At 41.5% G+C, this 26,642-nt stretch overlaps 2 protein-coding genes across 3 annotated transcripts in view; one reads left to right on the forward strand and one right to left on the reverse strand.

Moving 5' to 3' along the window:
* Positions 1–8,671, forward strand: part of NOXRED1 (NADP dependent oxidoreductase domain containing 1) — a 38,437-nt gene extending 29,766 nt beyond the window's left edge. For both annotated transcript variants that reach the window (XR_004271766.1, XM_032287745.1), the window contains one exon: positions 7,905–8,671. Coding sequence is in view for 1 of the 2 variants with exons in the window: in XM_032287745.1 (XP_032143636.1) it covers positions 7,905–8,079 (175 nt within the window). In the remaining variant the exon portion in view is untranslated. The remainder of the gene's footprint in view (positions 1–7,904) is intronic.
* Positions 8,672–11,700: 3,029 nt separating this feature from the next.
* On the reverse strand, positions 11,701–26,607 carry SAMD15 (sterile alpha motif domain containing 15). The gene is made up of 3 exons (XM_032287751.1): positions 24,759–26,607; positions 23,390–23,488; positions 11,701–11,989 (listed from the first exon to the last, which is right to left on the reverse strand). Exons 1-3 carry the CDS (start codon positions 26,445–26,447, stop codon positions 11,753–11,755), a joined length of 2,025 nt encoding a protein of 674 aa, XP_032143642.1. The 5' UTR covers positions 26,448–26,607; the 3' UTR covers positions 11,701–11,752.
* Between the last annotated feature and the right edge of the window lie 35 nt (positions 26,608–26,642).

A 26,642-nucleotide genomic window follows, 5' to 3' on the forward strand; every position in this document is an offset into this window, starting at 1 on the left:
TGCTCCTATTGTTGAATTTTAAGAGTTCTTTGTATATTTTGGATAACAGTCCTTTATCTGTCTTCTGCAAATATTTTCTCTAGTCTGTGGCTTGTGTTTTCATTCTCTTGACAGTATCTTTCACAGAGCAGACTTTTAGTTTTAATGATTTATTTAATTTAATTATGTACAGCTTGTCAATTATTTTTTTCTTGGATCATGCCTTTGGAGTTACAACCATAAAGTCACTGCCAAACCCAAGGTCATCTAGATTTTCTCCTATGTTATCTTCCAGGAGTTTTACAGTTCTGCATGTGACACATTTTGGCTTAACTTCTGTGAAGGGTGTAAGGTTTGTGGTTAGATTTTTTCTTTTTTACCTGTGGATGTCCAAGTGCTTCAGCACCATTTGTGAAAAGACTGTCTTTATTATACTGCTTTTGCTTCTTTGTCAAAGATGAGTTAACTATGTTTCTGGGCTTTCTATTCTATTCTACTCTATTTGTCTTTCACCAATATCACACTGTCTTGATTATTGTAGCTTTAAAGTATGTCTTGAAGTTGGGTAGTGTTATCCTCTGACTTTGTTCTTCCCTTTCAATACTGAGTTGGCTATTCTGAGTTTTTTGTTTCTTTTCTTGCTCTGTGTCCCAGGCTGGAGTGCAGTGGCACAATCATGGCTCACTGTAGCCTCAACTTTCTGGGCTCAAGCAATCTTCCCACTTCAGCTTCCTGAGTAGCTGGAACTACAGAACTACATGTGCACATCACTGTGCCCAGCTAATTTTATATATAGTTTTTGTAGAGACTGGATCTTGCTCTGTTGCCCAGGCTGGTCTCAAGCTTCTGGCCTCAGGTGATCCTCCTGCCTCAGACTCCCAAAGTTCTAGAATTACAGGCATGAACCATCACACCCAGCCTGTTCTGAGTCCTTCCATTTAAACTTTTTTTTTTTTTTTTTTTTTGAGACAGTCTCACTTTGTTGCCCAGGGTGGAGTGAAGTGGCACCATCTCGGCTCACTGCAACCTCTGCCTCCTGGGTTCAAGCAATTTTCCTGCCTCAGCCTCCCTAGTAGCTGGGACTACAGGCGCCTGCCACCATGCCCAGCTAATTTTTGTATTTTAGTAGAGTTTCACTATGTTGGCCAGGATGGTCTCAAACTCCTGACCTCAATGATCCACCCACCTTGGCCTCCCAAAGTGTTGGGATTACAGGTGTGAGCCACCATACCTGGACCCATTTATAGAATCAATTTTTCAATACCCTTATAAAGTATTGAGTCTTCTTATCCGTAAACATGAAATTTCTGTATTTATTTTGTTGTTCTTTGACTTCTCTTATCAGTTTTGTCATTTTCCTTATATAGATCTTGCACATATTTTGTTAGATTTATATGTAAGTATTTCATGTTGAGGGGTGCTAATATAAATGGTAATGTGTTTTTAATTTCAAATTCCATTTCTTCATTGATGGTATATAGTAAAGAGACTGACTTTTGCATATTAATCTTGTATCCTACAACTTTGCAACGTACATTTAAACATTCACCCTGTTGTTTTACTAAGTCATTGTAACGCATAAATGACTATTACTATAAATTGTGTATCCAGTGAAAGGCTCATCAGAAACTCAAAAGAATAAAACTGTTCATCTCTTACCTGCCTATGACCTGGAGATCCCTGCTCCACTTCCATTTGTCCCACCTTTCCAGACCGAACCAACGTACATCTTACATATAGTGAATTGATGTCTCATGTCTCCCTAAAATGTATAAAACCAAGCTGTGCCCTGACTACCTGGGGCACATGTCATCAGGACCTCCTGAGGCTGTGTCATGGGTGCATAGCCTCAACCTTGGCAAAATAAACTTTCTAAATTGATCGAGACTTGTCTCAGATATTTCTGGTTTACAGTGTTATCTGTCAGATCAATTAGGAGTAAGAAAAACGAAAGTTTTAAAGTTTATTTTTCTTTTTCCACCTAACCAGTGTGCTATAAAGTTTTAAAGTTTATCTTCACTTGTTCCTTCTTCAGTCCTTTTCTTTATGTAGATCTGTGTTTCTGACCTATATCATTTCCCTCCTCTCTGAGGAACTTCTTTGAACATTTCTTGCAAGACAGGTCCACAATTTCCCTCAATTTTTGTTTGGCAAAGTCTTTATTTCTCCTTCACTTTTGCAGGAAAACTTTGCACTGAGTTCTAGGTTAGTGATTTTTTTTTCCCTGCACTTTAAATATTTCACTGCACTCTCTCCTTGCTCGCATGATGTTAAGAAGTCAGCTTTCTTATCTTCGTTTTTCTCTAGGTACAGTGTTTTTTCCCCTCTGGCTTCTCTCAAGACTTTTTGTTTTTCTGTAGTCTCAGAATGATATGTTTAGGCATAGTTTTTTGTTTGTTTTTTGTTATTTATTCTGCTTGGTGTCTTCTCGAGCTTCCTGGATCTATGGCTTGGTGTCTGACATTAATTTGGGGAAATTCTCAGTCATTATTGTTTCAAATATTTCTTCTGTTCCTGTCCCTCCTCCTTCTGGTCTCATTATTTGCATGTTACATCTTTTGTAGTTGTGCCACAGTCCTTGGATGTTTTGTTCTGTATTTTTCAGTCTTTGTGTTCTTCGCTTGTCAGTTTTGGAGGTTTCTGTTAAAATATCCTCAAATTCAGAGATTATTTCTTCAGGCATGTATAGTCTACTAATAGGGCCCTCAAAGACATTCTTCATATCTGTCACAGTGTTTTTGATCGGTAGTATTTATTTTTGGTTCCTGTACTTCCATCTCTCTGCTTCCGTTGCCTGGCTGTTCTTGCTATCTACTTTATCCATTAGATCCTTTAGCATATTAGCCATAGTTATTTTATTTTATTTTATTTTTGGAGACAGGGTCTTGCTCTCTTAGCCAGGCTGGAGTGCAGTGGCATGATCACTGCTCACTGCAGCTACAATCTCCCAAGCTCAAGTGATCTTCCCACCTCTCCCAAATAGCTGGACCACAGGCGCATGCCACCTGGCTAGTTTTTTTTTTTTTTTTTTTTTTTTTAGACACTGGGTCTCACTTAGTTGCCCAAGCTTGAATTCCTGGGCTCAAGCATCAGCCTCCCAGATTGCTGGGATTACAGGAGTGAGTCACCTCGCCTGGCCTCGGTCATAGTTACTTTAAATTCCCAGTCTGTTATTCTAATATTTCTTCCCTATGTACTTCTGATGCTTGTTCTACCTTTTTTAATTGTCGGTTTTGGTGGTTTTTCATTTTTTTGGCTTTCAGTATGCCTGTTAACTTTTTCTTGATAGTCAGACATGATGTACCAGGTAAAAAGAACTGCTGTAAGTAGGTTTTTTGTTTTGTTTTGTTTTTTAATGGCATGATCTCGGCTCAATGATTCTCCAGCCTCAGCCTCCTGAGTAGCTGGGATTACAGGTGCCTGCCACCACACCCAGCTAATTTTTGTATTTTTAGTAGAGACGGGGTTTTACCATGTTAGCCAGGCTGGTCTCAAACTCCTGACCTCGTGATCCACCCGCCTCAGCCTCCCAAAGTGCTAGGATTACAGGCGTGAGCCATCGCACCTGGCCAGAAAATAGACCTTTAATGATGTAGGAAGGAGTTGGGGAGGGGAAGTGTTCTATGGTCCTATGAGTAGGTCTCAGTCTTTGAGTGAGCCTGTGCCCTGGACTGTGAACTTCACAAGTATTTCTCAGGTTTTTTCTCCTCCTTCAGTGGAACAGGATGGCTAAAGTGGGCTGGAGTTGAGGACTCCATTCCTCCTTCCACTGGAAGGGTAGACCTGACTGGAACTGGATATTTTTCTTCTCCCAGGTCAGTTACGTTCGAATAAAACCTCAGAAGGTTCAGCTCTGGTTAAATAGTTTCTCCCGAGGGCAGACCTTGCTAAGAACAGAATACCCTGGCATATTTCAAAGTGATTCCTTTTCCCCTCCCTCTAACGGAAGCACAGGGATTTTTCTCAGATATTCACTGAGAATCTGGTTAAGCTCCTAGAGGTAAAAAATCATAAGTGGGGGGCCCCCAGTGATTGGGTCCTTCTGACGTTTTTATTCGCAGACTTGTCCACTCTGAACCTCCAGCAATTTGTCAGTTACAGTTCTGGGTTCCCTATCTTGGCACTGGTTCCCATAAAGGTTTCTGCTCATGGGTTGCTGCTCTAGCAAGCTAATTCTGAGCATTTGCATTTTGATCCCTGCAATCTTAGGGATAGTAATTTGCCCTGTGATCCTACCTCTCTGACATATCTAAGAGGAGTTGTTGATTTTTCATTTCAGCTTTTTAATTATTGTTAGGATAGAGTGGCAACTTCTAGCTTCTTACATATCAGACCAGAAACTGGAAGTCAAGATAATTTTTTTTTTTTGAGATGGAATTTAGCTCTGTTGCTCAGACTGGAGTGAGTGGCACAATCTCGGCTCATTGTAGCCTCCGCTTCCTGGGTTCAAATGATTCTTCCACCTCAGCCTCGTGAGTAGCTGGGATTATAGCCAGTAAGCCTTGCTGATTTTTTTGTGTGTTTTTAGTAGACACAGGGTTTCACCATGTTGACCAGGCTGGTCTTGAACTCCTGACCTCCTCAAATGATCTGACTACATTGGCCTCCCAAAGTGCTGGGATTACAGATGTGAGCCATCGCACCTAGCCAAGATAACTTTTTTATTTTGAGATAAATACAGATTCACATGAAATTGTTAAGAAGTAATAGTGAAATCCCATGTACCCATGTACCCATTTTCCATCAATGGAAATGGATATTGCAAAACCATTGTACAATATCACAGCCAGGATATTGACATTGATACAGTTAAGATACAGAACAATTCTTTCACTAAATAATTTTTCATGTTGCTTCCTCACAGCTTCCAACCTGGCAACCACTAATGTGTTCTTCATTCCTATAATTCTGTCATTTCGAGAATGTTATATAAATGGAATCATATGTATGTGACCTTTCGGGACTGCCTTTTTTCATTTAGCATAAGTCTCTGGAGATTCATCCAAGTTGTTGTGTGTATGAATAGTTTGTTTTTATTGCTGAATAGTATTCCACAGCATGGCTGTATCACAATTTGTTTAACCATTCACCTGTTGAAGGACATCTGGGTTGATTCCAGTTTTTGGCTAATATGAATAAGGGTGTTATGAACATTCATGTACAGGTTTTTGTGTGAGCATAAGTGTTCACTTACCTGGAATGAATGCCCAGGAGTGTAAGTATTGTCATTTGGTAGTTGCATATTTATTTTTTTAAGAGACTGCCAAACTGTTTTTCACAGTAGTACCATTTTATCTTATCACTAGCAATGTATGATCCAGTTTCTCTGCATCCTCATCAGCAACTGGTATTGTCGATAATTTTTATTTTATGATTCTATAGATCAATTTTTGGAAGACTGACATCTTAATTTTGTTGAGTTTTCTCATTCATTAATATAGTATGTCTCTCTATCTAAATATTCTTTGATTTCATCAGCATTTTATAGTTTTCATTATGCAAGTCTTGTGTACATGTTTTATTGGATTTACATCTAAGTATGTCATTTTTTGGAGGGATAAATGAAATAGCATTTTAAATTTTGGTGTCCACATGTTTATCACTATTATACGTAAATACAATTGGTATGTTTATTTTGTATCCTGCAACCTTGCTGATTTCATTAGTTCTAGGAGGTTTTAAAAATAGATTCCTTGGGCTGGGTGTGGTGGCTCACGCCTGTAATCCCAGCACTTTGGGAGGCTGAGGTGGGCGGATCACAAGTTCAGGAGATTGAGAGCATCCTGGCTAACACGGTGAAACCCCATCTCCACTAAAAGTACAAAAAATTAGCTGGGCATGGTGGTAGGTGCCTGTAATCCCAGCTACTCGGGAGGCAGAGGCTGGAGAATCACTTGAAGCTAGGAGGCAGAGGTTGCAGTGAGCTGAGATCAGGCTACTGCACTCCAGCCTAGGCAACAGAGCAAGACTACGTCTCAAAAAAAAAAAAGATTCATTGGAGTTTTCTACATAGATAATAATGTCATCTGTAAATAGAGGCAATTTCATTTCTTCCTTTCCAACCTTCATGCCTTTTAAATTCCTTTTTTTGCCTTATTTCACTGCCTAGAACTTCCTAGTACTATGTTGTATAAGACTGGTGAGAGCAGATATTTTGCCTTCGCCTTACTCCTGATTTTTTTGTTTTTGTTTTTCTTTGAGATGGAGTTTCACTCTTGTTGCCCAGACTAGAGTGCAATGGCACGATCTCGGCTCACTGCAACCTCTGCCTCCTGGGTTCAAGTGATTCTCCTGCCTCAGCCTCCCGAGTAGTTGAGATTACAGGCATGAGCCACCACGCCCAGCTAATTTTTTGTATTTTTAGTAGAGATTGGGTTTCATCATATTGGCCAGGCTGGTCTCAAACCTCTGACCTTGTGATCTGCCCACCTCGGCCTAAGAAAGTGCTGGGATTGCAGGTGTGAGCCACCATGCCCGGCCTTGATTTTTCTTTTTTTTTCCACACGAAAGTTTTTAGTTTATTAAGCTTCTCGTGAAAAATCCACAACGGCCATAGAAAACATCATTGCAGCACCTTTACTCCTTCGGCTTTTTGCCAGCCCCGACGTTGGCCTATGCAGTCCCCCGACTTTCTTCATTCTGTTCTTGCGTTCCTCTCGCTGCTTTCTTGAGTCTTTTTCTTCTCATACAGACCATGTCTTGCAAGTCTATGTTTGGGTTCATTTTTCTTTGCATAATCCAGGGAATCATAAATCATGCCAAAGCCAGTTGTCTTGCCACCACCAAAATGAGTTCTGAATCCAAATACAAAGATGACATCCAGTGTGGTCTTGTACATTTTGGCTAGTTTTTCCCGAATTTCTGTCTTAGGCACTGTTGCCTTCCCAGGGTGAAGGACATCAATGACCATTTGTTTCCTCTGAAGTAGTCGGTTGGTCATGAACTTTCTAGTGCAGATAGTTACTGTGTAGTTCATGATGGCCGCCTATCCTTAGACAGCCGGGGAGGAAAACGATTTTTTTTTTTAAGAGACAGGGTCTCGCTATGTTGCCCAGGCTGACCTTGAACTCCTGGGCTTAAGCAATCCTCTTCTCTCAGCCTCCTGAGCAACTGGGACTACAGGTGCGCACCATCATGCCTGGCTCTGCTGATCATTTGAAAAATATGGAAATCCTATGTTTTCAGGCTTTTAAACTTGAATTACACTACAGACTAATACTTATCATTGTCCTGTTGGTATTCATTTGCATATTAACTTTCCTCCCTCTTTGTTTTTTTAGAGATGGGGGTCTCACTCTGTAGCCCATGCTAGAGTGCAGTGGTGTGATCACAGCTCACTGCAGCCTTGACCTGCTGGACTCAAGGAATCTCCCACCTCAGGCTCCTGAGTAGCTGGGACTACAGGTGTGCCCCACCATACCCAGCTAATTTTTTTTTTTAATTTGTAGAAATGGGGTGTCACTATGTTGTCCAGGCTGGTCTCAAGCTCCTGGCTTCAAGTGATCCTGCTGCCTTGGCCTCCCAAAGTGCTAGGATTATAGGCATGAGCCACCGCGCCCAGCCAGCTAAAGAGGGTATCTTAAAAGCAATTAGACTTCCTTCCTTGCTTAATTTATGTTCTTTCTAAATTCAAGAAAAATATTCTGCAAAGGGTGTCGACGTCAATATTATAATAATTCTCTAATTATGAATGCCTCTCCAAATGCACTTAGATAAGTGTACCTAAGTGTGAAAAATCACCATTAGGTATACTTAAATCTACACATTGAATAGTTCTAACTGAATTTCTAGTTTATGAAAAGGCATGAATATTTCTAGAATATGAAAAGGTTACGAGGAAAACTTTCTTTAAAAGATGTGTTTAGCAGCCAAATCAGATATACTGAACAGACATAAAAAAGTAACAATATTTTTTTTCACCTCAGGCCTTTCCCCTGGTTTGATCTGACCGCTGTGCAACTCAGGGAAACTCCCTTTAGCCAGCATCTCTCAAGCAATCCTCTTCTCCAGGACCACCTTACCCATCTATACTGTGATTCATTTGGCATCTCCCTAACCAACGAACAGCCAGTCATTTCCACAGGCCTTCCCTCCCAATGAGAGAACTCAGGAATCAGGATTTTCTCCCACTCCCAGATTTTCTCTACAATGGTTGTGCCCTGATTATCACAGTTGACAGTGGGAGTCTTGTGACTGTATTGTGTTTGCCACATGATAGAGATCAGGAATTATATAACTGTACTGATGACTCTTTCAAATGTAGAATAAAACAAGTACTCCTATCCATCAATATGTGTCTGGCTTTCAGAATCAACTACTGAAACTACACAACCTAACTTAAGTAAGCAGCTCCTACAGAAAAGACAAATTCTCTTCTAAAATTCAGGAAGTTATAATGTTATAAGTTTTAAGACAATTACATACAGCAGCTTCTTTTCCAATAAATCAAGTTCCAATCCATTTGCCAGCAATAGGCAGCTGGAAAAAGATAGTTTGATTTTCTGACAATTTTGGATAGACAAGTGAATGTAAACCATCTTAATTGAATTATGACTTACATCATGCTTCTTTTGACTGTATATGACTGTTCTGGCACTATCTTATTTACAGCTATTCCCATTTAAATCATCAAAAAAACTTGGTATTTAATGGGCTAAAACTCATTTTGCAAAATATAGATCTATACTGCAAATTTGTTGATTTCCTTTATGTTTTACAAATACTTTTTGTCAATTATAAGAGTTGAAAACAACAGGGCTATCACTGTTCTGTCATAGACCATAACCACTGTTTGCTAAATGCTAAAGGGTTTTGAACAAAACCATTCACTACACATGTAAATCACCATGGTCTCAGGTGAATCATTTACGTTTTGTTTTTTTTGCATAATGGTGAGCCAGGCAAATGCAATGGCATGGTGTTAGAATGGTTTCTGATGAAATTTTGTTAGTCCAATTTGGGAAAATATTAGGTTCATCATCAAATATTAACAAATATTGGCATGGATATTAATCTGAGGCACTCTTGCGTCTCTCAGTGGAAAAACAGAAAAAAATATCATTTACTATTCAGGTGTAGGGAGCTGGAGAAGGTCCATCCTGTCCTTCAGGACTGTGTTAGCCCCATGGTTGTTTTCAGGATTAAAGTGTGAGTTCAGAAAGAGAATGAGCTGTTAAATCTGTAATACTAGATGGGAACTTTAGCTATAAGGTAACAAGAAATATTTTATAATTCCTTCCTTCCTTCCTTTTCTTCCTTTCTTTCTTTTCTTCCTTTCATTTATTTATTTAAGGTGGAGTCTTGTTCTGTCGCCCAGGCTAGAGTTCAGTGGCGCAATCTCGGCTCACTGCAACCTCCACCTCCTGGGTTCAAGTGATTCTCCTGCCTCAGCCTCCCCAGTAGCTGGGATTACAGGTGCCAGCTACCATGCCTGTCTAATTTTTTGTATTTTTAGTACAGATGGGGTTTCACCATGTTGGCCAGGCTGGTTTCAAACTCCTGACCTCAAGTGATCTGCCTGGCGTGGCCAAAGTGCTGGGATTACAGGCGTGATCCACCGTGCCCAGCCTATAATTTCTTTTGAGAAGTCCAGTCGTGGGTAGACTCTAGCCTAAATTTTATGTTATAAAGATCTGGAGCCGGGCGCTGTGGCTCACGCCTGTAATCCCAGCTGTTAGGGAGGCAGAGGCAGGAGGATAGCTTGAGTCGAGGAGCTCGAGACCTGCCTGGGCAATATAGCAAGACCCCGTTCTCCACAAAAAGGAAAACAAAAAATTTGGGAAGTACCACATAAAAGAGCCTTGTAGATAAAACACAGAACCTATTTCATAGTGCTAAGCCATGTTTAGATATTTACATATTTAGATATACACATATCTAAAAAAAATTTTAAATTTAATTTTCCCTGATGCCAAAAGGAACAGAGAACTTACCCACTTTTTTTTTCTTAAAACGTTTCCTGGCTGGGTGCAGTGGCTCATGCCTGTAATCCAAGCACTTTGGAGGCCAAGGTGGGCGGATCACCTGAGGTCGGGAGTTCAAGATCAGCCTGACCAACATGGTGAAACCCCATCTTAAAATATGTATACATACATACATATATATATATATATAATTAAAAAAAAAAAACATTTCCTTTAGGGTGGGAGCAGTGGCTCAACCCCTGTAATCCCAATACTTTGGGAGGCCAAAGCAGGAGGATCTCTTGAGGCGGGGAGTTTGAGACCAGCCTGCCCAACATGGTGAAACCCTGTCTCTCCTAAAAATACAAAAAAATTAGCTGGTGTGATGGCTCATGCCTGTAATCCCAGTTACTCATGAGGCTGAGGGAGGAGAATCACTTGAACCCAGTAGGTGGAGGTTGCAGTCAGCCGAGATTGCACCATTGCACTTCAGCCTGGGCAACGGAGTAAGACTCTGTCTCAAAAAAATAAACAACAACAAAAACATTTTCTTTAGAGAAGCACTATAAATTCTTTTACTGTGTCCTTGAGATATATGTAAATCTTTTAAAAAGCTGAATAAATCTCTAGCCATTTTATACCCCATAACGGTCTCTTTTTTGGAGGCCTTGGAGACATCTCTTTAAAACGTGAGCGCTAAGGAGGTTGGTACCTTGCCTCCCTATCTCTGTGGGAGTTTAGCCTAAGTACCTGGCTCCAAGTAGTAACTTCTGTTTGTTGTCAGGACAGAAGTTTTATTTTTCTTTTGTATACAAATAATTAACATGTATGTCATGGATAGTATCTGCCCTGCCATCTAAAAGGGTGAGATTTGTCTTTGCAATCTCTTCAGCAGCTTGCCCGTGACGTGCATCATAATTTAATGCTTATTCAAGAATAACAATGGTTTCTTTTCTGCATTTGTGGAGAGAATTATTTCTCTGGAGTTGGTAGGCGATTTTATTTTTAATTATATTTCCCCAACATGTTCCTACTACCAGGTGCATTAGTAGAACTTTCCAGGAATTTTGTTTTGTTTGTTTGACACAGTGTCTTGCTCTGTCTCCCTGGCTGGAGTACAGTAGCCTCCCAAGTTCAAGTGATTCTCCTGCCTCAGCCTCCTGAGTAGCTGGGACTACAGGCATGAGCCAACACGCCCAGCTAATTTTTGTATTTTTAGTAGAGATGGGGTTTCGCCTTGTTGGCCAGGCTGGTCTTGAACTCCTGACCTCAGGTGATACGCCCGTCTCAGCCTCCCAAATTGCTAGAATTACAGGTGTAAGCCACCTTGCCCGGCTCAGGAATTCTTATAATTACCCAGAAAGATAAGCATTACTATCTTTGTTTTAACAAGGGGTTAAATTAAAAAACAAAGGGAAGGTGCCTAAGTCAGAGACACAACTAGAAATGGAGCCTGCAGTTCTAACTCTGATCCTTAATGAAAAGGAGAAAAAGGGCCGGGCGCGGTGGCCCATGCCTGTAATCTCAGCACTTTGAGAGGCTGAGGCAGGTGGATCAGCTGAGATCAGGAGTTCGAGACCAGCCTGGCCAACATGGTGAAACCTCATCTCTACTAAAAATACAAAAATTAGCTGGGCATGGTGGTGAGTGCCTGTAATCCCAGCTCTTCCAGAGGCTGAGGCAGGAGAACCCGGGAGGCAGAGGTTGCAGTGAGTTGAGATCGTGCTATTGTACTCTAGCCTGGGCAACAGAGTGAGGCTACATCTCAAGAAAAAAAAAAAAAAAGGAGAAAAAGAAAAACCAAAAAAGGCCATACCTCTTCCCTCAAGTAATTTAGTTTGATCTTTCAATCTATGTGAAGCAGCTTCCCACTATGGTTCAATGCAAGGTAATTCCTCTTCCTCTTCAGGGGCAGCTATTTCTGGAGCATAATCCTGTAATCCTGCTGCTTTGACAAATTCAGATAAAGTCAAAGAATCAGATTTTATCCCAGTATGACCTTTTTGCTCTAAATACAAGCCAACAATATCCCTATAGGGAAGGCTGATGGAGCGTTTGAATAATGGCTCTTCAATTTTCAGGAGCTCCCGCGTATGCTGAGAAATTGCCTGAAATGCAAGGATAATTTTTTAATCAGACTAACCTGAAAACACAACCAGATCAAAGAAGGTTTATTTAGTTTTCTAAGCCTCTTGAATGTTAACTCCTTATTTCTAAGGGGAAATAAAATAATGAAAGAAATGCATAGGCTTATTAGCCTAGCCTTACCAAAACCAAGTTCTTAAATGTCACGTGATTTATTGTCCTTTTTAAAGTACCATTTAAGATTTCTAGGCCGTTGCATCAGATGGCCACAGATGGGTTCATTTCTTTCTTGCTGCTGAGCAATTTGACCAAGAATAAGAGCAGATAATACATTCAGATTAGGAGCCATGACTATCTCTGGGAAGGTTATTAAATAACTTGTCTATAAGGCGCTCAGTTAACGTGCAGTTAGGAAAAAAAATTATAGGCCAGGTGCAGTGGCTCACACCTGTAATCCCAGCACTTTGGGAGGCCAAAGCAGGTGGATCATGAAGTCAGGAGTTCGAGACCAGCCTGGCCAATATGGTGATACCCCCGTCTCTACTAAAATTAGCCCGGCATGGTGGCACGCACCTAGTCCCACCTTGGGAGGCTGAGGCAGGAGTATCACTTGAACCCGGGAGGTAGAGGTTGCAGTGAGCCAAGATCACGCCACTGCACTCTAGCCTGAGCGACAGTGTCTCCATCTCAAAACAACAACAAAAAATTAGAGTCGATCAGGCTGGGTGAGGTGGCTTGTGCCTGTAATCCCAGCACTTTGGAAGGCCGAGGCGGGCAGATCATGAGGTCAGGAGTTTGAGACCAGCCTGGCCAACATAGTAAAACCCTGTATCTATTAAAAAAAAAAATTATAACTCAGGGCTGGGCATGGTGGCTCACGCCTGTAATCTCAGCACTTTGGGAAGCTGAGGTGGGTGGATTACCTGAGGTCAGGAGTTCGAGACCGGCCTGGCCAACACAGTGAAACTCCATCTCTACTAACAATATAAAAATTAGCCAGGAGTGGTGGCAGGCGCCTGTGATCCCAGCTACCCAGAAGGCTGAGGCAGAAGAATCACTTGAACCTGGGAGGCAGAGGATGCAATGAGCCAAGGTTTCACCATTGTACTCCAGCCTGGGCAACAAGAGTGAAACTCCATCTCAAAAAAAAAAAAATTGGCCGGGCGTGGTGGCTCAAGCCTGTAATCCCAGCACTTTGGGAGGCCAAGGTGGGTGGATCACGAGGTCAGGAGATTGAGACCATCCTGGCTAACACGGTGAAATGCTGTCTCTACTAAAAATACCAAAAATTACCTGGATGTGGTGACACATGCCTGTAGTCCCAGCTACTTGGGAGGCTGAAGTAGGAGGATCCCTTGAGCTTAGGAGTTTGAGGCTGCAATGAGAAGCCATGATTATGCCACTGCACTCCAGCCTGGATGACAGAGCAAATCCCTGTCTCCAAAAACAAACAAACAAAACACATGAGCAGGTGGCTTCTAAGAGTTCTTGTTTGTGATGCATGCTTCTACGTGTGTACCTTGTTTGGTAAGCACCTCACCCTGAATTCTCCTTTAGTATATGTGCTGCCAAGGCAAGCACCCTGATTCTCCTTTCCAATGCCCTGAATAGAAAACGTTATTTCATACATTCCCTGAAGTTCAGAGATGGTGTTCCCAGAAGGTACACTACAGTCATGTACACATTCACCATTAACAAAAAGAGCTATGTGCCTACTGTGGGCTGAGAGGATTCACTACTGTTTTGTACAATACTGTAATGCAGAAATTAAGTGTTCCCTACACATTCACGTGTATTTATTTATTTATTGAGACAGGTAGCGTCTTGCTCTGTCACGCAGGCTGGAGTGCAGTGGTGTGATCATAGCGCTCTCTGTAGCCTTGAACTCCTAGGCTCAAGCCATTCTCCTGCCTCAGCCTCCCAAGTAGCTAGGACTACAGGTGCATGACACCATACCCAGCTAATTTTTTGTTTTTTTTTGGTAGAGATGGGGTTTCGCCATGTTGCCCAGTTGGTCTCAAACTCTTGGATTCAAGTGATTCTCCTACCTCATACTCCAAAGTGTTAAGATTACAAGTGTGAGCCAGCTGCTCAGGCACACTCATGTGTTTTGGGGGCTTTTGTTTGTTTTTGAAAGGGAGTATATATATATATATATATAAAATCTACTCATACTCCCTTTTTTTGGGCTATAATAGCAAATAATACTTTTTTTTTCCTTTTTTTGTTTTTTCTTTTAACTCTTTTATTTTACTTTGGAAGACATTCTGAGAGAACTGTTTTTTTTTAATGACTCTTGGTGCTTAGAGAGAAAAGAGGGGTTCTTAATAAAAATAAAAATTTCATAAAAAAGAAATTAAAAGTGTTAGAAAGCTATTCATTGCACTTAGCACTGAAATCAATAAATATAATCTGACCATCCCTCCTCCTATTCAGTGGTTTTTAAAAATGTGTCTGAAGTTCATAATGAAACAAGAAGTTCCTCTGACAAGTGACAGATGGAACTAAAGCTGCAAGTTCTTTCTTCAGTTATTATTTTTTGAGACAGGGTCTCGCTCTCTCACTCAGGCCGGAGTGCAATGGCACGATCCTAGCTCACTGCAGCCTTGACCTCCTGGGCTCAAGTGATCCTCCCACCTCAGCCTGCCGAGTAGCTGGGACTACAAGCATGTGTCACCACGCCTGGCTAACTTAATTTTTTTTTTTTTGAGACGGGGTTTCATCGTGTTGGGCAGGCTGGTCTCAAACTCCTGACCTCAGGTGATCAGCCCGCCTTGGCCTCCCAAAGTGCTGGGATTACAGGTGTGCACCACACCTGGCCTAAAATATTTTTTATAGAGCTGGGGTCTCACTATATTGCCCAGGCTGGTCTCGAATTCCTAGGCTCAAGCAATCCTTCCACTTAAGCCCCCCAAAGTGCTGGGATAACAGGTGTGAGCTACTGTGCTCATCCTCTTTAGTTCTGATGAACAAACAAGCAATAGACTTTATTTTTGCCTGACTTAGAGCAACTTGCTAGTAAATTACTTGAGTTAGTAAAAATTATTGGAAATAGGTATTTGTGAGGATTATTCACTTTCTAAGGATTCTTAATTCTACATTCTAAGGTGGTAGCTTATACTCAGTGCTTGGTGTCACTGCAGAACACCTACTTCACATGGCCTCAACCAGTTACTTGAAATGCCTTTAGTTTTCAAGAAGATCATTATTACTATATTATCACTGTAATTGTATTGATCATTGTTTTCAAAGGCTGCTAGTTCTTTTGTGAACTACTGATGGTTTTGCTTCATTACCAATTTATTGTGTATTGTTTGTTACCTCATAGTATGTAATGATGCATATTTTGTAATTGGAACCTATAATTTATATGATCTAAACCTAAGGACAAAGTCATAATTGTTGTGGTTAAAATATGAACCATCTATGGTACTACTATTATTATTATTATTATTTCAGAGATGAGGTCTCCCTGTGTTGCCCAGGCTAGAGTGCAGTGACATGACCATAGCTCCCTGCAGCCTCAAACTCCTGAGCTCAGGCCTTCCTCCCACCTCAGTCTCTGGAATAGCTGAGATTACAGGTCTGAGCCACTGCAGCCAGCCTATACCAGCATTATTAAAGCACATCTATAGTCTCCTTAAAATCTCCTTGTTGAAGGCCGGGCGCGGTGGCTGAAGCCTGTAATCCCAGCACTGTGGGAGGCTGAGGCGGGTGGATCACGAGGTCAAGAGATCGAGACCATCCTGGTCAGCATGGTGAAACCCCGTCTCTACTAAAAATACAAAAAATTAGCTGGGCATGGTGGCGCATGCCTGTAATCCCAGCGACTCAGGAGGCTGGGGCAGGAGAATTGCCTGAACCCGGGAGGCGGAGGTTGCGGTGAGCCGAGATCGCGCCATTGCACTCCAGCCTGGGTAACAAGAGCGAAACTCCATCTCAAACAAAAAAAAAAAAAAAAAAAAAAAAAAAATCTCCTTGTTGGTTCATCTAACAACATGGATTAATCTTAAATGCATTTTGCTAAGGGAAGGAAGCCAGACCCAAAGAATATGTATTATTTTATTCCACTTATGTGATATCACAGATTAGGGATTAGGGTAAAGGGATGGGCTGAATACGAGGAAAATTCTAGAGTGACAGAATTGTTCTGTGTGGTTCTCTGGTGTTGGATACATGACGGCATGCATTTGTCAAAACCCACAGAACTATACACAACAAAGAATGGTTTTACTGCATGCAAACTTTTAAAAAGCCAGGAAGAGAGGCTGGGCGCAGTGGCTCATGCCTGTAATACCAGCACTTTGGGAGGCTAAGGTGGGTGGATTGCTTGAGCTCAGGAGTTAAAGACCTGCCTAGTCTTTCACATGGTGAAATCCCGACTTGACCCTGCTAAAAAAGTACAAAACATTAGACGGATGTAGTGGCATGTGGCTGTAATCCCAGCTTCCTGGGAGGCTGAAGTGGAAGGACTGTTTGAGCTTGGAAGGCAGAGGCTGCACTGAGCTGAGATTGCACCATTGCACTCCAGCCTGGGTTACAAGAACTTGCCTCAAAAAAAAAAAAAAAAAAAAATTCCAGAAGGTTGGGGTAATCCAGATAGAATAAAGGCTGTGGACAAATGAATCTAACTGTGTTATAGAGTAAGACATAATCTCACTGAAGTGGGTGGGGAGCTGACCTATAACTTTAAGAAAACGGTGATTTGTTTAGATACTATAAGGCTAAAGACAGAAACAGCTGTACACAAACATTGAATTCTATTTGGTAAATCTGTTTTTCATAGGGAAACATTTACATATGAGGAGAGTCAAGTTTCTCAATGTCAGAAAAAGTAGCTATTAACAGGCAAGGGGCATTGGGAATAGGAAGGATGGGAAGGCTAGAATGAACTCTGTGCTGTTAGACTAGAGTGATCAGAGAGATCAATTTTTTTTTTTTTTTGAGACAGAGTCTCACTCTGTCATCCAGGCTGGAGTGCAGTGGTACCATCTCAGCTCACAGACACCTCCACCTTCCAGGTTCAAGCAATTCTCCTGCCTCAGCCTCCCCAGTAGCTAGGATTACAGGTGTGCACCATAATGTCTGGCTAATTTTTTGTATTTTTAGTTGTGATGGCGTTTCACCATATTGGCCAGGCTCGTCTTGAACTCCCGACCTCAGGTGATCCAACCACCTCAGCCTCCCAAAGTGCTGGGATTAGAGGTGTGAACCACTGCCCCTGGCCAGAGAGATTAATATTAACTCATGCTTATTTTATTTTTTATTTTATGTATTTGAGACAGGGTCCCACTCTGCTGCCCAGGCTGGAATGCAGTGGCACCATCACAGCTCACTGCAGCCTTGGCCTCCTGAGCTCGAGCGATCCTCCCACCTCAGGCTATCAGGTAGCTGGGGCTGCGGGTGTGTACCACCATGCCCAGGTAATTTTTAACTTTTTTGTAGACATGGGTCTTATTATGTTGCCCAGGCTGAACCCATGCTTATTTTAATACATATGTATATACAGAGATGGATACAGAAATAAGAAAGATATTTGTGTAGACATGGGTTAGTAGATATACATTTATTTCCTAGATCTTTCTGTTAAGAGTGCATAGAAGCAGTGACACTCAGTAGCAACAAGCAAAACTAGTGCCCATGTCTTGGTTTCCAAATACCATTCTCAAAAAAAAAAAAAAATCAACCAGGGCTCCTTAGAGACACGGCTGATTGTAGGGCTGCATCAGGAAAAATACAAGATGAGCCTGAAGCAACTTATAGTGCCAGAAGGTAAGGAGATGCTTTAAAAAAAGGGGAGGACATGTCAAAAGGCCACTGGAGCCAATTTAAAAGAGCTCCCAGTGGTGAAAGATGGCACAATTTGAGCAACAAAATAAATAGCAATAGCACTGGGTTATAACCCCAAAAAATAAATATCCATAAGTCCATACTAATATCAATGGCTGAGTAGATTAAAAAACAGGAGAGGACAGTTAAATGTAGAAGAATTCCTTACAAAAGAGCTCCAATTAAACATAGAAGGACTGAGGGAAACAGTGGGCAAAACTCTAAGGAGAAACAGAATATTTTCACAGCTTCAAACTATCTTCATTAATATATATATATCACTGTGGTACTTCTACTGTATGTCCAGAAACTCTTTGATACTCCTCCCTCCAGAAGATGGAACTTGCTTTCCCTTTTCCTTAAATGTGGGCTGGACTTAGCAGCTCATTTTGAATGAGCGGAATTTGTAAAGGGAAACATGGTAACTTAGTGAAGAAACCTGACAGCACCTTAACCAAGTGATGAGGTTAATGTTTCCAGCAATAAATCATGTTGCTATCATGGACCTCCTGATATGATGAGATGAGAGGCTCTCATCACCTCTGTGACTGTTTTACCCCAAGTCCAGTCTAATAATGGGAAAGACAAGACAAACTAAAATTGAGGGAAATCTACAAAAATACCTGATCACTACTCTTCAAGAAAAGTGTCAAATCATCAAAGACAAAGATCAAAAAACTGTCATTTATTAGAGGAGACCCAGGAAACATGACAGGTAAGTGCAAATCCTGGATACTGGAACAAAAAATCATTTATCAGTGGGAAATCTTTGGAAATCTGAATAACGTCTGTAGTTTAATATACTGACGTTAATTTCTTAGTTTTGATAAATGCACTATTGTTGCCTAAGATGTTAACATAGGGTAGACTGGGTTAAGAGTACACCAGGATTCTCTGTACTAAATTTGTCACTCTTCTGTAACACTGAAATTATTTGAAAATTAAAAGGATTTTTAAAAAGAAAAATACTTTTGTCTAATGAAACTCAACTGCTGACAGGTTGTTATGAATCTGTGCTATTTAAATAGTTTGCAACAATGCAAGTGTAGTAAAACTGCTGAGATATTGTAAAGCATATAAAGCTATCCTTTATAAAATCATGCATATAACAGCAATAAGTACTCATCAAGTTTCTTCAAATATTTATCACACAATTCTTTTGTTCATCTGATACAGTGAATAAAAATATTTTAATAATTTTTTTTTTTTTGAGATAGAGTCTGGCTGTGTCACTCACACTGGAGTGCAGTGGTGCGATCTCGGCTCACTGCAACCTCTGCCTCCCAGGTTCAAGCGATTCTCCTGCCTCAGCCTCCCAAGTAGCTGGGACTACAGGTGCCTGCCACCACATCCGGCTAATTTTTTTTAATATATTTTTAGTAGAGATGGGGTTTAACTATGTTGTCCAGGCTGGTCTTGAACTACTAACCTCGTGATCCACCCACCTCAGCCTCCCAAAGTGCTGGGATTACAGGCGTGAGCCACTGTGCCCGGGCCTTAAGAATTATTTTCTAAGAGAAGAATGAAGCAAGTGTAATGCTAGCTTGTCTAGCTTGTCCTTAGAATAACTAAGATTGACTCTCTCTCTCCTTTTACCAAGCTAATGTATCACTGCAAATGGGATACAGGACAGTGGTTTGGAGCACTTCCTTGGCCAGTGGGGAAAGGAGAATGAGTGCTTCTTTTCTCCTGCACTCCTTACCAGTCTCACACACAGATTTTGCTCTTCTCTGGTCATCTTGGTATGCTGCACTAAGGACAAAGGGACAAGCAAGTTATTTCTGGAAGTGAAGCATGAGTAATTAAAAAATTAAGGAAGTGAAAGGGAGCTTTGAAGACAACAGAAAATGGCCATACATTAACTGCAAGGCTTTTGTAGGGGGTGCACAGTGGCAATGTTGTTCAAATTCTTAGCAGCATGTCTAGAATTCTGTACTCTCAAGCAGTCTGCTCTTCCTTTCTTCCTTCTCTCCTCCCAAAAGTCCATAAATGATGATATGGAAGACTTAGCATGAAAAAGATAACTATACTGTAGTTTAACGGTTGTTATGGGATAAATTGTAGGTGTACTAGGTACTATAAGTACAATGGAGAGATTTAAAAAGGTTCTTCTAGGCCAGTCATGGTGGCTCACACCTGCAATCCCAGCACTTTGGTAGGCTGAGGCAGGTAGATCGCCTGAGGTTAGGAGTTCGAGATCAGCCTGGCCAACATAGTGAAACCCTGTCACTACTAAAAATACAAAAAATTAGCCAGGTGTGGTGGTGGGCATCTTTAATCCCATCTACTCAGGAGGCTGAGGCAGGAGAACCACTTGAACCTGGGAGGTGGAGGTTGCAGTGAGCCAAGATCACGCCACTGCACTCTAGCCTCCAGCCTAGGCAACAAGAGCAAAACTCCGTCTCAAAAATGAGACTCAGTCTCAAAAAAAAGCTTTGTATGTCAGTAACGATGATAGCTACAGCATACTCGAGTTCACATACGATCACTTTGAAGTTAGCTGTGTCTTAGAGCATAATCAGCTTTGTTTTGTTTTTGTTGAGACTGAGTCTCACTCTGTCACCCAGGTTGGAGTGCAGATCGTGGAGAGCATGATCTTGGCTCACTGCCACCTCCTCGTCCTGGGTTCAAGTGATTCTCTTGCCTCAGCCTCCCAAGTAGCTGGGACTACAGGCATGCACCATGTCTGGCTAATTTTTGTATTTTGTATTTTTAGTAGCGAAGGAGTTTTGCCATGTTGGCCACGCGGACTCCTGACCTCAGGTGATCCACCTTCTTTGGCCTCCCAAAGTGCTGGGGTTTATAGGCATGAGCCACCAGGCCTGGCCATAATCAGCTTTTTAAAAATATGGGTCTAAGTGTTAAGCAAAGCTTATCTAACAAACCTTTGAATGTCTTGGTCTTTATGTTACTTTAGTGGCCTCAAGAGAAGGCCACATTTGTGTGAGGTGACTGTAATAATAAGTATCTCAAAGTTTGCTTATTCAAACTTCTTGGATATAAGGACAGATCACTTTTACTTTTTCACAAAACCATCATTTACTCTTGAGGATTTCAGAAGATTTTTAAAACCTCTTGTGTCTTGCATGATAAGAAAAAGCATAAATAGAATTTTTATTATTGCATGTTGATATTGTACTTTTGGAAATAGAACCAAGGGAGCTAAATGAATTGGCTCTGAAAAATGCCTTCTTATCATAAAAAACTGAAATTCTTGGTACATAAATGTTCCAGGTATTTGACAGGTTACTATTTGCTAATTCTGTTCCTTATTTTTTTTTTAAAGGGAAAGCAAGTTTATTAAGAAAGTCAAGGAATATGGCTGCTCCATGGGCAGAGTAACCTGCTCCTTATTTTTATTTAGAAAATTCATTATACCTTAAGTAGAAATTAGAGTTCATAAACACAGCTGTATCATCTTTGAACATAAAAAGAACAAGATATTTATCTGGCAGTACTTGGTAGCTAAGTGAAGGCATGGATGGAAATACAAATATATAATAAATGATCCAGGCCAGGCACAGAGGCTTATGCCTGTAATCCCAGCTACTTGGGAGGCTGAGGCAGGAGGATTATTTGAACCTGGGAGGTGTTGGTTGCCATGAGCTGAAATCATGCCGCTGCACTCCAGCCTGGGCAACAGAGAAAGACTCTCTCAAAAAATAAAAATAAAAAATAAACGATCCTTTCCACATCATAATGTTTATGGTAACAAATGTTACCATAATGTTTATAGTACATGGAAGTTTATGGTAACAAAAATGTTCCCTTAGAGAGGCAATACAGTATAGTGGTTTAAATAGAACATGGATTGGGAAGTCACACAAGAGGGATTTAAATACTGGCTTATTATCTGAAAACAGGTCAGGCGTAGTGGCTCAAGCCTGTAATTCCAGCACTTTGGGAGACTGAGGCTGGCAGATCAGCCTTAAGGTCAGGAGTTTGAGACCAGCCTGGCCAATAAAATGAAACCCTGTTTCTATTAAAAACACAAAAATTAGCCGGGCATGATTGTGTGCACCTGTAGTCCCAGCTCCTTGAGAGGCTTAGGCAGGAGAATCGCTTAAACTCAGGAGTAGGAGGTTGAAGTGAGCCAGGTTGCACTACTGCACTTCAGCCTGGGTGACAGAGTGAGACTTTGTCTCAAAAAACAAAAAAGCAGCATATTATCTGAATAGCTTGTTAAGTTGTTTCACCTTTCTGGGCCCCAGTTTTCTCTTCTATAAAATGAGGATTAGTGAAGTAATACATATCAGAGGCCCCAAACACAGTAAGCTCTCGGCAAAGGATAGCTATTAGCAGAATTCAAGAGATTAAATGTTCACTTAGAACTATGTATTTAATGATTTTAAAAATTTCCTTATAACTTGTTTCAGGTAAAAGGACTTGGGTATTAGCAAATGTATTTTTCTTACAGAAAATAAGAAACCATAAGACTTATGGAATTATAGAGTTATAAGGCCTGATGAAGAGTCACCTAGTAAAGTGATTCCAGGGCCTCCCCAGCCCTAATGATTCAAAATCTTTGGAGGATGAAGCCTAGAAATCTTTTTTTAAAAAAATCCCATTTGATTCTGAAGACGACCCAAGTTTGGAAACCACTGAGGTGGAGCATTTCTGGGCATGGGTGTGCTGAGCAAAATCATGATTATGCCAAGAACGATCTGTTCTTGGAGGGTTACTGGGGTGGGATGCTAAAGGAGAGGTTCCATATGAGATTATGTTTGTGATGCTTTATAAATTGCAAAGCACTACAAATGGAGGGTACCGTTATGCAAAGGAGTATAATCATGAACTCCTGGTGTTGGAGATCTTAGAAAATTGAGGCTTACAGTGGTTAATGCAGCTCGTTTCAAAGTTAGGCAGCAAAGCAGGCAAAATACACATGGTGTTAATGTAAGTGCCAACTGGGTGTCAGAGACATGAAATATCATGAGAACTTGGGATGGGGGCTACTGTGGGCTGGGAATGTTACAAAAGACTTCTTGGGGAGATGCAAATGAGGAATGGGTCTTGAAGGATGATTAAGACTCATATTAGTAATACAGAGGACGGGGCAACAGAAAAAGACATAGAGGGAGGAATGCACCAGCAGGTGTGCAAAGGTGTGAGCACAAAAATTCATATGGAGGAGTGGTAGGGGAGAGAACTTGTGGAGGTCCTTAAGTTCTAAACTAGGGAGCTGAGACTATCTTGGTGAGCAGAAGGGATCGAAAGAAGGTTTCTGAATAGTACATAAGTAGGTGGAAAGTGACAGCATAAAAGCAGGGCCCTTGAATCCAAAGGGCCCATGGAGAGAGTCTAAAATCGGGAGGCCACTGTAGTGTTGTCTAAACATGAGACCATACAGGTCTGAAAAGTGGGAATTAAGAAAGCCAGCGGGTGTAAGTGCCACAGGAGCAATGGACGGTTCTTGGAATATTTATGGGGATCAAAGGAGAAAGAGGAGGAAACCACTGTGAGCCTGAGGGATTGGAAGTATGATGACAGCTTTCACAGAAATGGGAGGCCAGGTTGGTGGAAGAAAAGGTTGGTTTGAGACAGATGGTGGCACTGTTACAGTGCTCTGTATGGAAACTTGGGACACAACTCACCTTCATGTCCTCAAAGTTTGTTATCCCCATCTGAGGGAGGTTTGAGCAGTTCACATGGATGAGTTTTCGGCCACTGATGAAGTTTGTGGTAAAACACTCCTGTCAATACAACAAGGACATCACTTAAAAAATGTACGGCAAATAGAAGGAAGAAAAGGAGGGAAGAGGAGGAAGACAAAAAATCAAGTTTGTTCTATCCTGAGGAAAAAAATTATTTTATTTTTTTTTTTTAGAGACAGGGTATCACTCTGTCATCCAGACTGGAGTGCAGTGCCACAGTCATAGCTCACTGCAGCCTCAAACTCCTGGGCTCAAGCAGTCCTCCAGCCACAGCCTCTTGAGTAGTTTAAATTTATTTTCTATCCCAATAATGGCACAATTTTTCCATGTAAGCTCTTCATTAAATTTTACACGGCTCTTTAATTGTTCTGGCATGGTGCAACCAGTGCTTCTTCATGTCTCAATTACATTTTTAAGTATAGCAGGTATTGCAGGGCACAGTGGCTCATGCCTATAATCCCAGGACTTTGAGAGGCCAACGCAGGTGGATCACCTGACGTTGGGATTTCGAGACCAGCCTGACCAACATGGAGAAACCTCATCTCTACTAAAAATACAAAATTAACCGGGCATGGTGGCACATGCTTGTAATCCCAGCTACTCGGGAGGCTGAGGCAGAAGAATTGCTTAAACCCGGGAGGCAGAGGTTGCAGTGAGCCAAGATCACGCCATTGCACTCCAGCCTGGGCAACAAAAGCAAAACTCTGTCTCAAAAAAAAAAAAAAAAGTATAGTAGGTACAAAAGGTTTCAGATTGTGTATTGTTTTGCGGTAGCCTTAAACCTAGTTGGCATCAGTGAAATAAGAGGCTTACACTATCTTTTTACTAAAACTATTTTTGGTTAACTGGATAACTTGAATTAATACACTTAAGTGCTCATGATACATGTGACATATTTGGGGCAGACACTTTAAAGAGTAATAGTACAAATTCAAAGTAAGGGAGCTGCCACAAAAACAACTTGACAAAGTACCAGAAAACCTACCCTGAACAAAATCTACTTAAAAACACAGTTTTCTATGAAAAGAGGTCTATATACTCTTCTTGGTCTTTTGTTCAAGGATTGCAGAGAAATGTAATCACTGGGAGGAAGAGGAAAAACAAACAGATGTGACCCTCCCTTCCTCTCCCAAAATACAAATATACATCAGTGACAAGGCCAAAATTAAAATCCAAGTTACCTCTACCACAGTCCAGGACTTTTTTGATCCTCCTTCTGGTAAAGAGATAAGAGATCAGGCCAGGTTAGAAGGAGTAAGAGGTAGAAGGACGAGAGCATGTGATTTCAAAAAACCTTATTTTTGTATACCTTGTATTGAGGGAAGCCTAGCTGGCTAATCCACTCTGCAACTTTCTCTGGATCCCAATTAAGATACTCAAATTGTAAGTCAGTCATTTTTTTTGGCTGGGTTTCTTCATCTTCAGAAACCAGTTCCTTTAACTCTTGGGACAAATCTACAACTTTCTTTTCACTAACAAACTCACTTGATTCTGTCTGAGACTCTGAGGGATGTGAGTATGAGCATTCTTCACTGACATCAAGCAATGTTTGGCGTTGTTGTGAAAACTCATAATGTCTACCAATGGATTCTTCACTTACTCTGACAGATCCTAATGAGTCATGTTCTTTTTTAAATTCGTCACTTAGTGACAACTTTCCTCTTTTATGCTCATGGTGCTCTAGCTCAGCCTTTTCTACAGAATACCTAGACTTGATTGGTTCTGGACTGTCTTCCTTGGAAAATTCTACAGGTGTCTCTCTTGGTTTGGCTTCATCTGGTAACTCTAGATTTATCTCCTCAGTTGGCTTGATTTGTGTTTTCTCTTCAACTTCTGGGTTGATCTCCTGTGGCAGCACTAGACCAGTCTCCTCTGGTGGTTGTGGATTTTTGTCCTTATTTGACTTTCTCATCTCTTCCGGACCTTCTGGTTTCAGCATTTCTGATTGTTCTAGACTTGTTTTCTCACTTGGTTTTCTTGATTCTTCCCCAGGAAATTCTAATTTGATCTCTTCTAGTGGCTCAGGAACTTTCTCATCAGTAGACTTTCTTGGATTGTGGTCTGGAAAGTCTAGTTTAGTCTGCTCGGATAGTTCTGTCCCTTTCTCCTCAGTTGCTTTTCTTTGCATGTCTTCTGGAACTTCTGATTGAGTCTCTTGTGGAGGCTCTAGATTTGCCTCCTCACTAGACTTTCTTGATTTGTTCTCTGGAAATTCTGGTGTAGCCTGCTTGGATGGCTCTGTCCTTTTCTTCTCAGTTGACTTTATTTGTGTCTCCTCTGGAATCTCTGGTTTGGTCATCTTTGGTAGCTGAAGATCTGTTTCTTCAAGTGATTCTCCTGGTTTCTCATTTGAAAAATCTAGTTTGGTCTGCTCTGGAGGCTCTAGATCTGTCTCTTCGTGTTGCAATCTAAGTGATTCCTCTGGAACCCCCGGTTCAGTCTCCTCCTTTAGTAACTCTAAATTTCTCTCTCTGACTGTGGCCCCTGAAACCTCAGACATGGTTTCCGTTGGTCGCACTGGATCTGTTTCCATAGCTGACTCTAGGAACACATTCTCTGTAACATTTGGTTTAGCCTGTTCTGGTGGCTCTAGGTCTGACTCTTCATGCTTTTCATGCATAGGGGCCTCCAAATCTTTGAAAAACTCTTCCCTCGTCTCTCTGGACGTCTCTGACTTTACCTCTTGGGGAATCCCTGGTTCAGTTTTGCTTGGTACGTCTCTCTTGGACTCCTTGGCAACTCCTTCCTCAGACGTCCCGCTAGGTTTCAGCTGCACGTTCTTAGCACTCTCTGGCTCCTGCTCTTTGAAGTCCTCTTCCGCGGTCTCTGGCTGTGGCTCTTGGTAAATCTCTGCTGGTAGCTCCGGGCCTGCCTCTGCCATGGTTTCTGGCTCGGCATTTTCATGCAATTGATGAAGTCCAGGCAGTTCAGGTCTCTCAGGCTCCGGTTCTCCATCTTCATCTGGGCCAGAATTATAATCCTCCGGGACTTCAGCCATTTGCAGCTTAGCGGACGCGCCGCGGCTTCCTAGCAACCCTAACTTCCGATAGCGTCGCTATGGATACCACGATTTCCGGCAGTGTCTTCCTGACCCTTCCCCAGGTTTTATTTGTTCTTTCAAGCCCTGACTTTAAAAATCGGCGATAAGAAGCATGCAGTAACCCTCCCCGCGGCCACATCGCCAGCCTTCGCG

Source organism: Sapajus apella, unplaced genomic scaffold, assembly GCF_009761245.1.
Source record: "Sapajus apella isolate SASKATOON/1434 unplaced genomic scaffold, GSC_monkey_1.0 scaffold20, whole genome shotgun sequence".
NCBI lineage: Eukaryota > Metazoa > Chordata > Mammalia > Primates > Cebidae > Sapajus > Sapajus apella.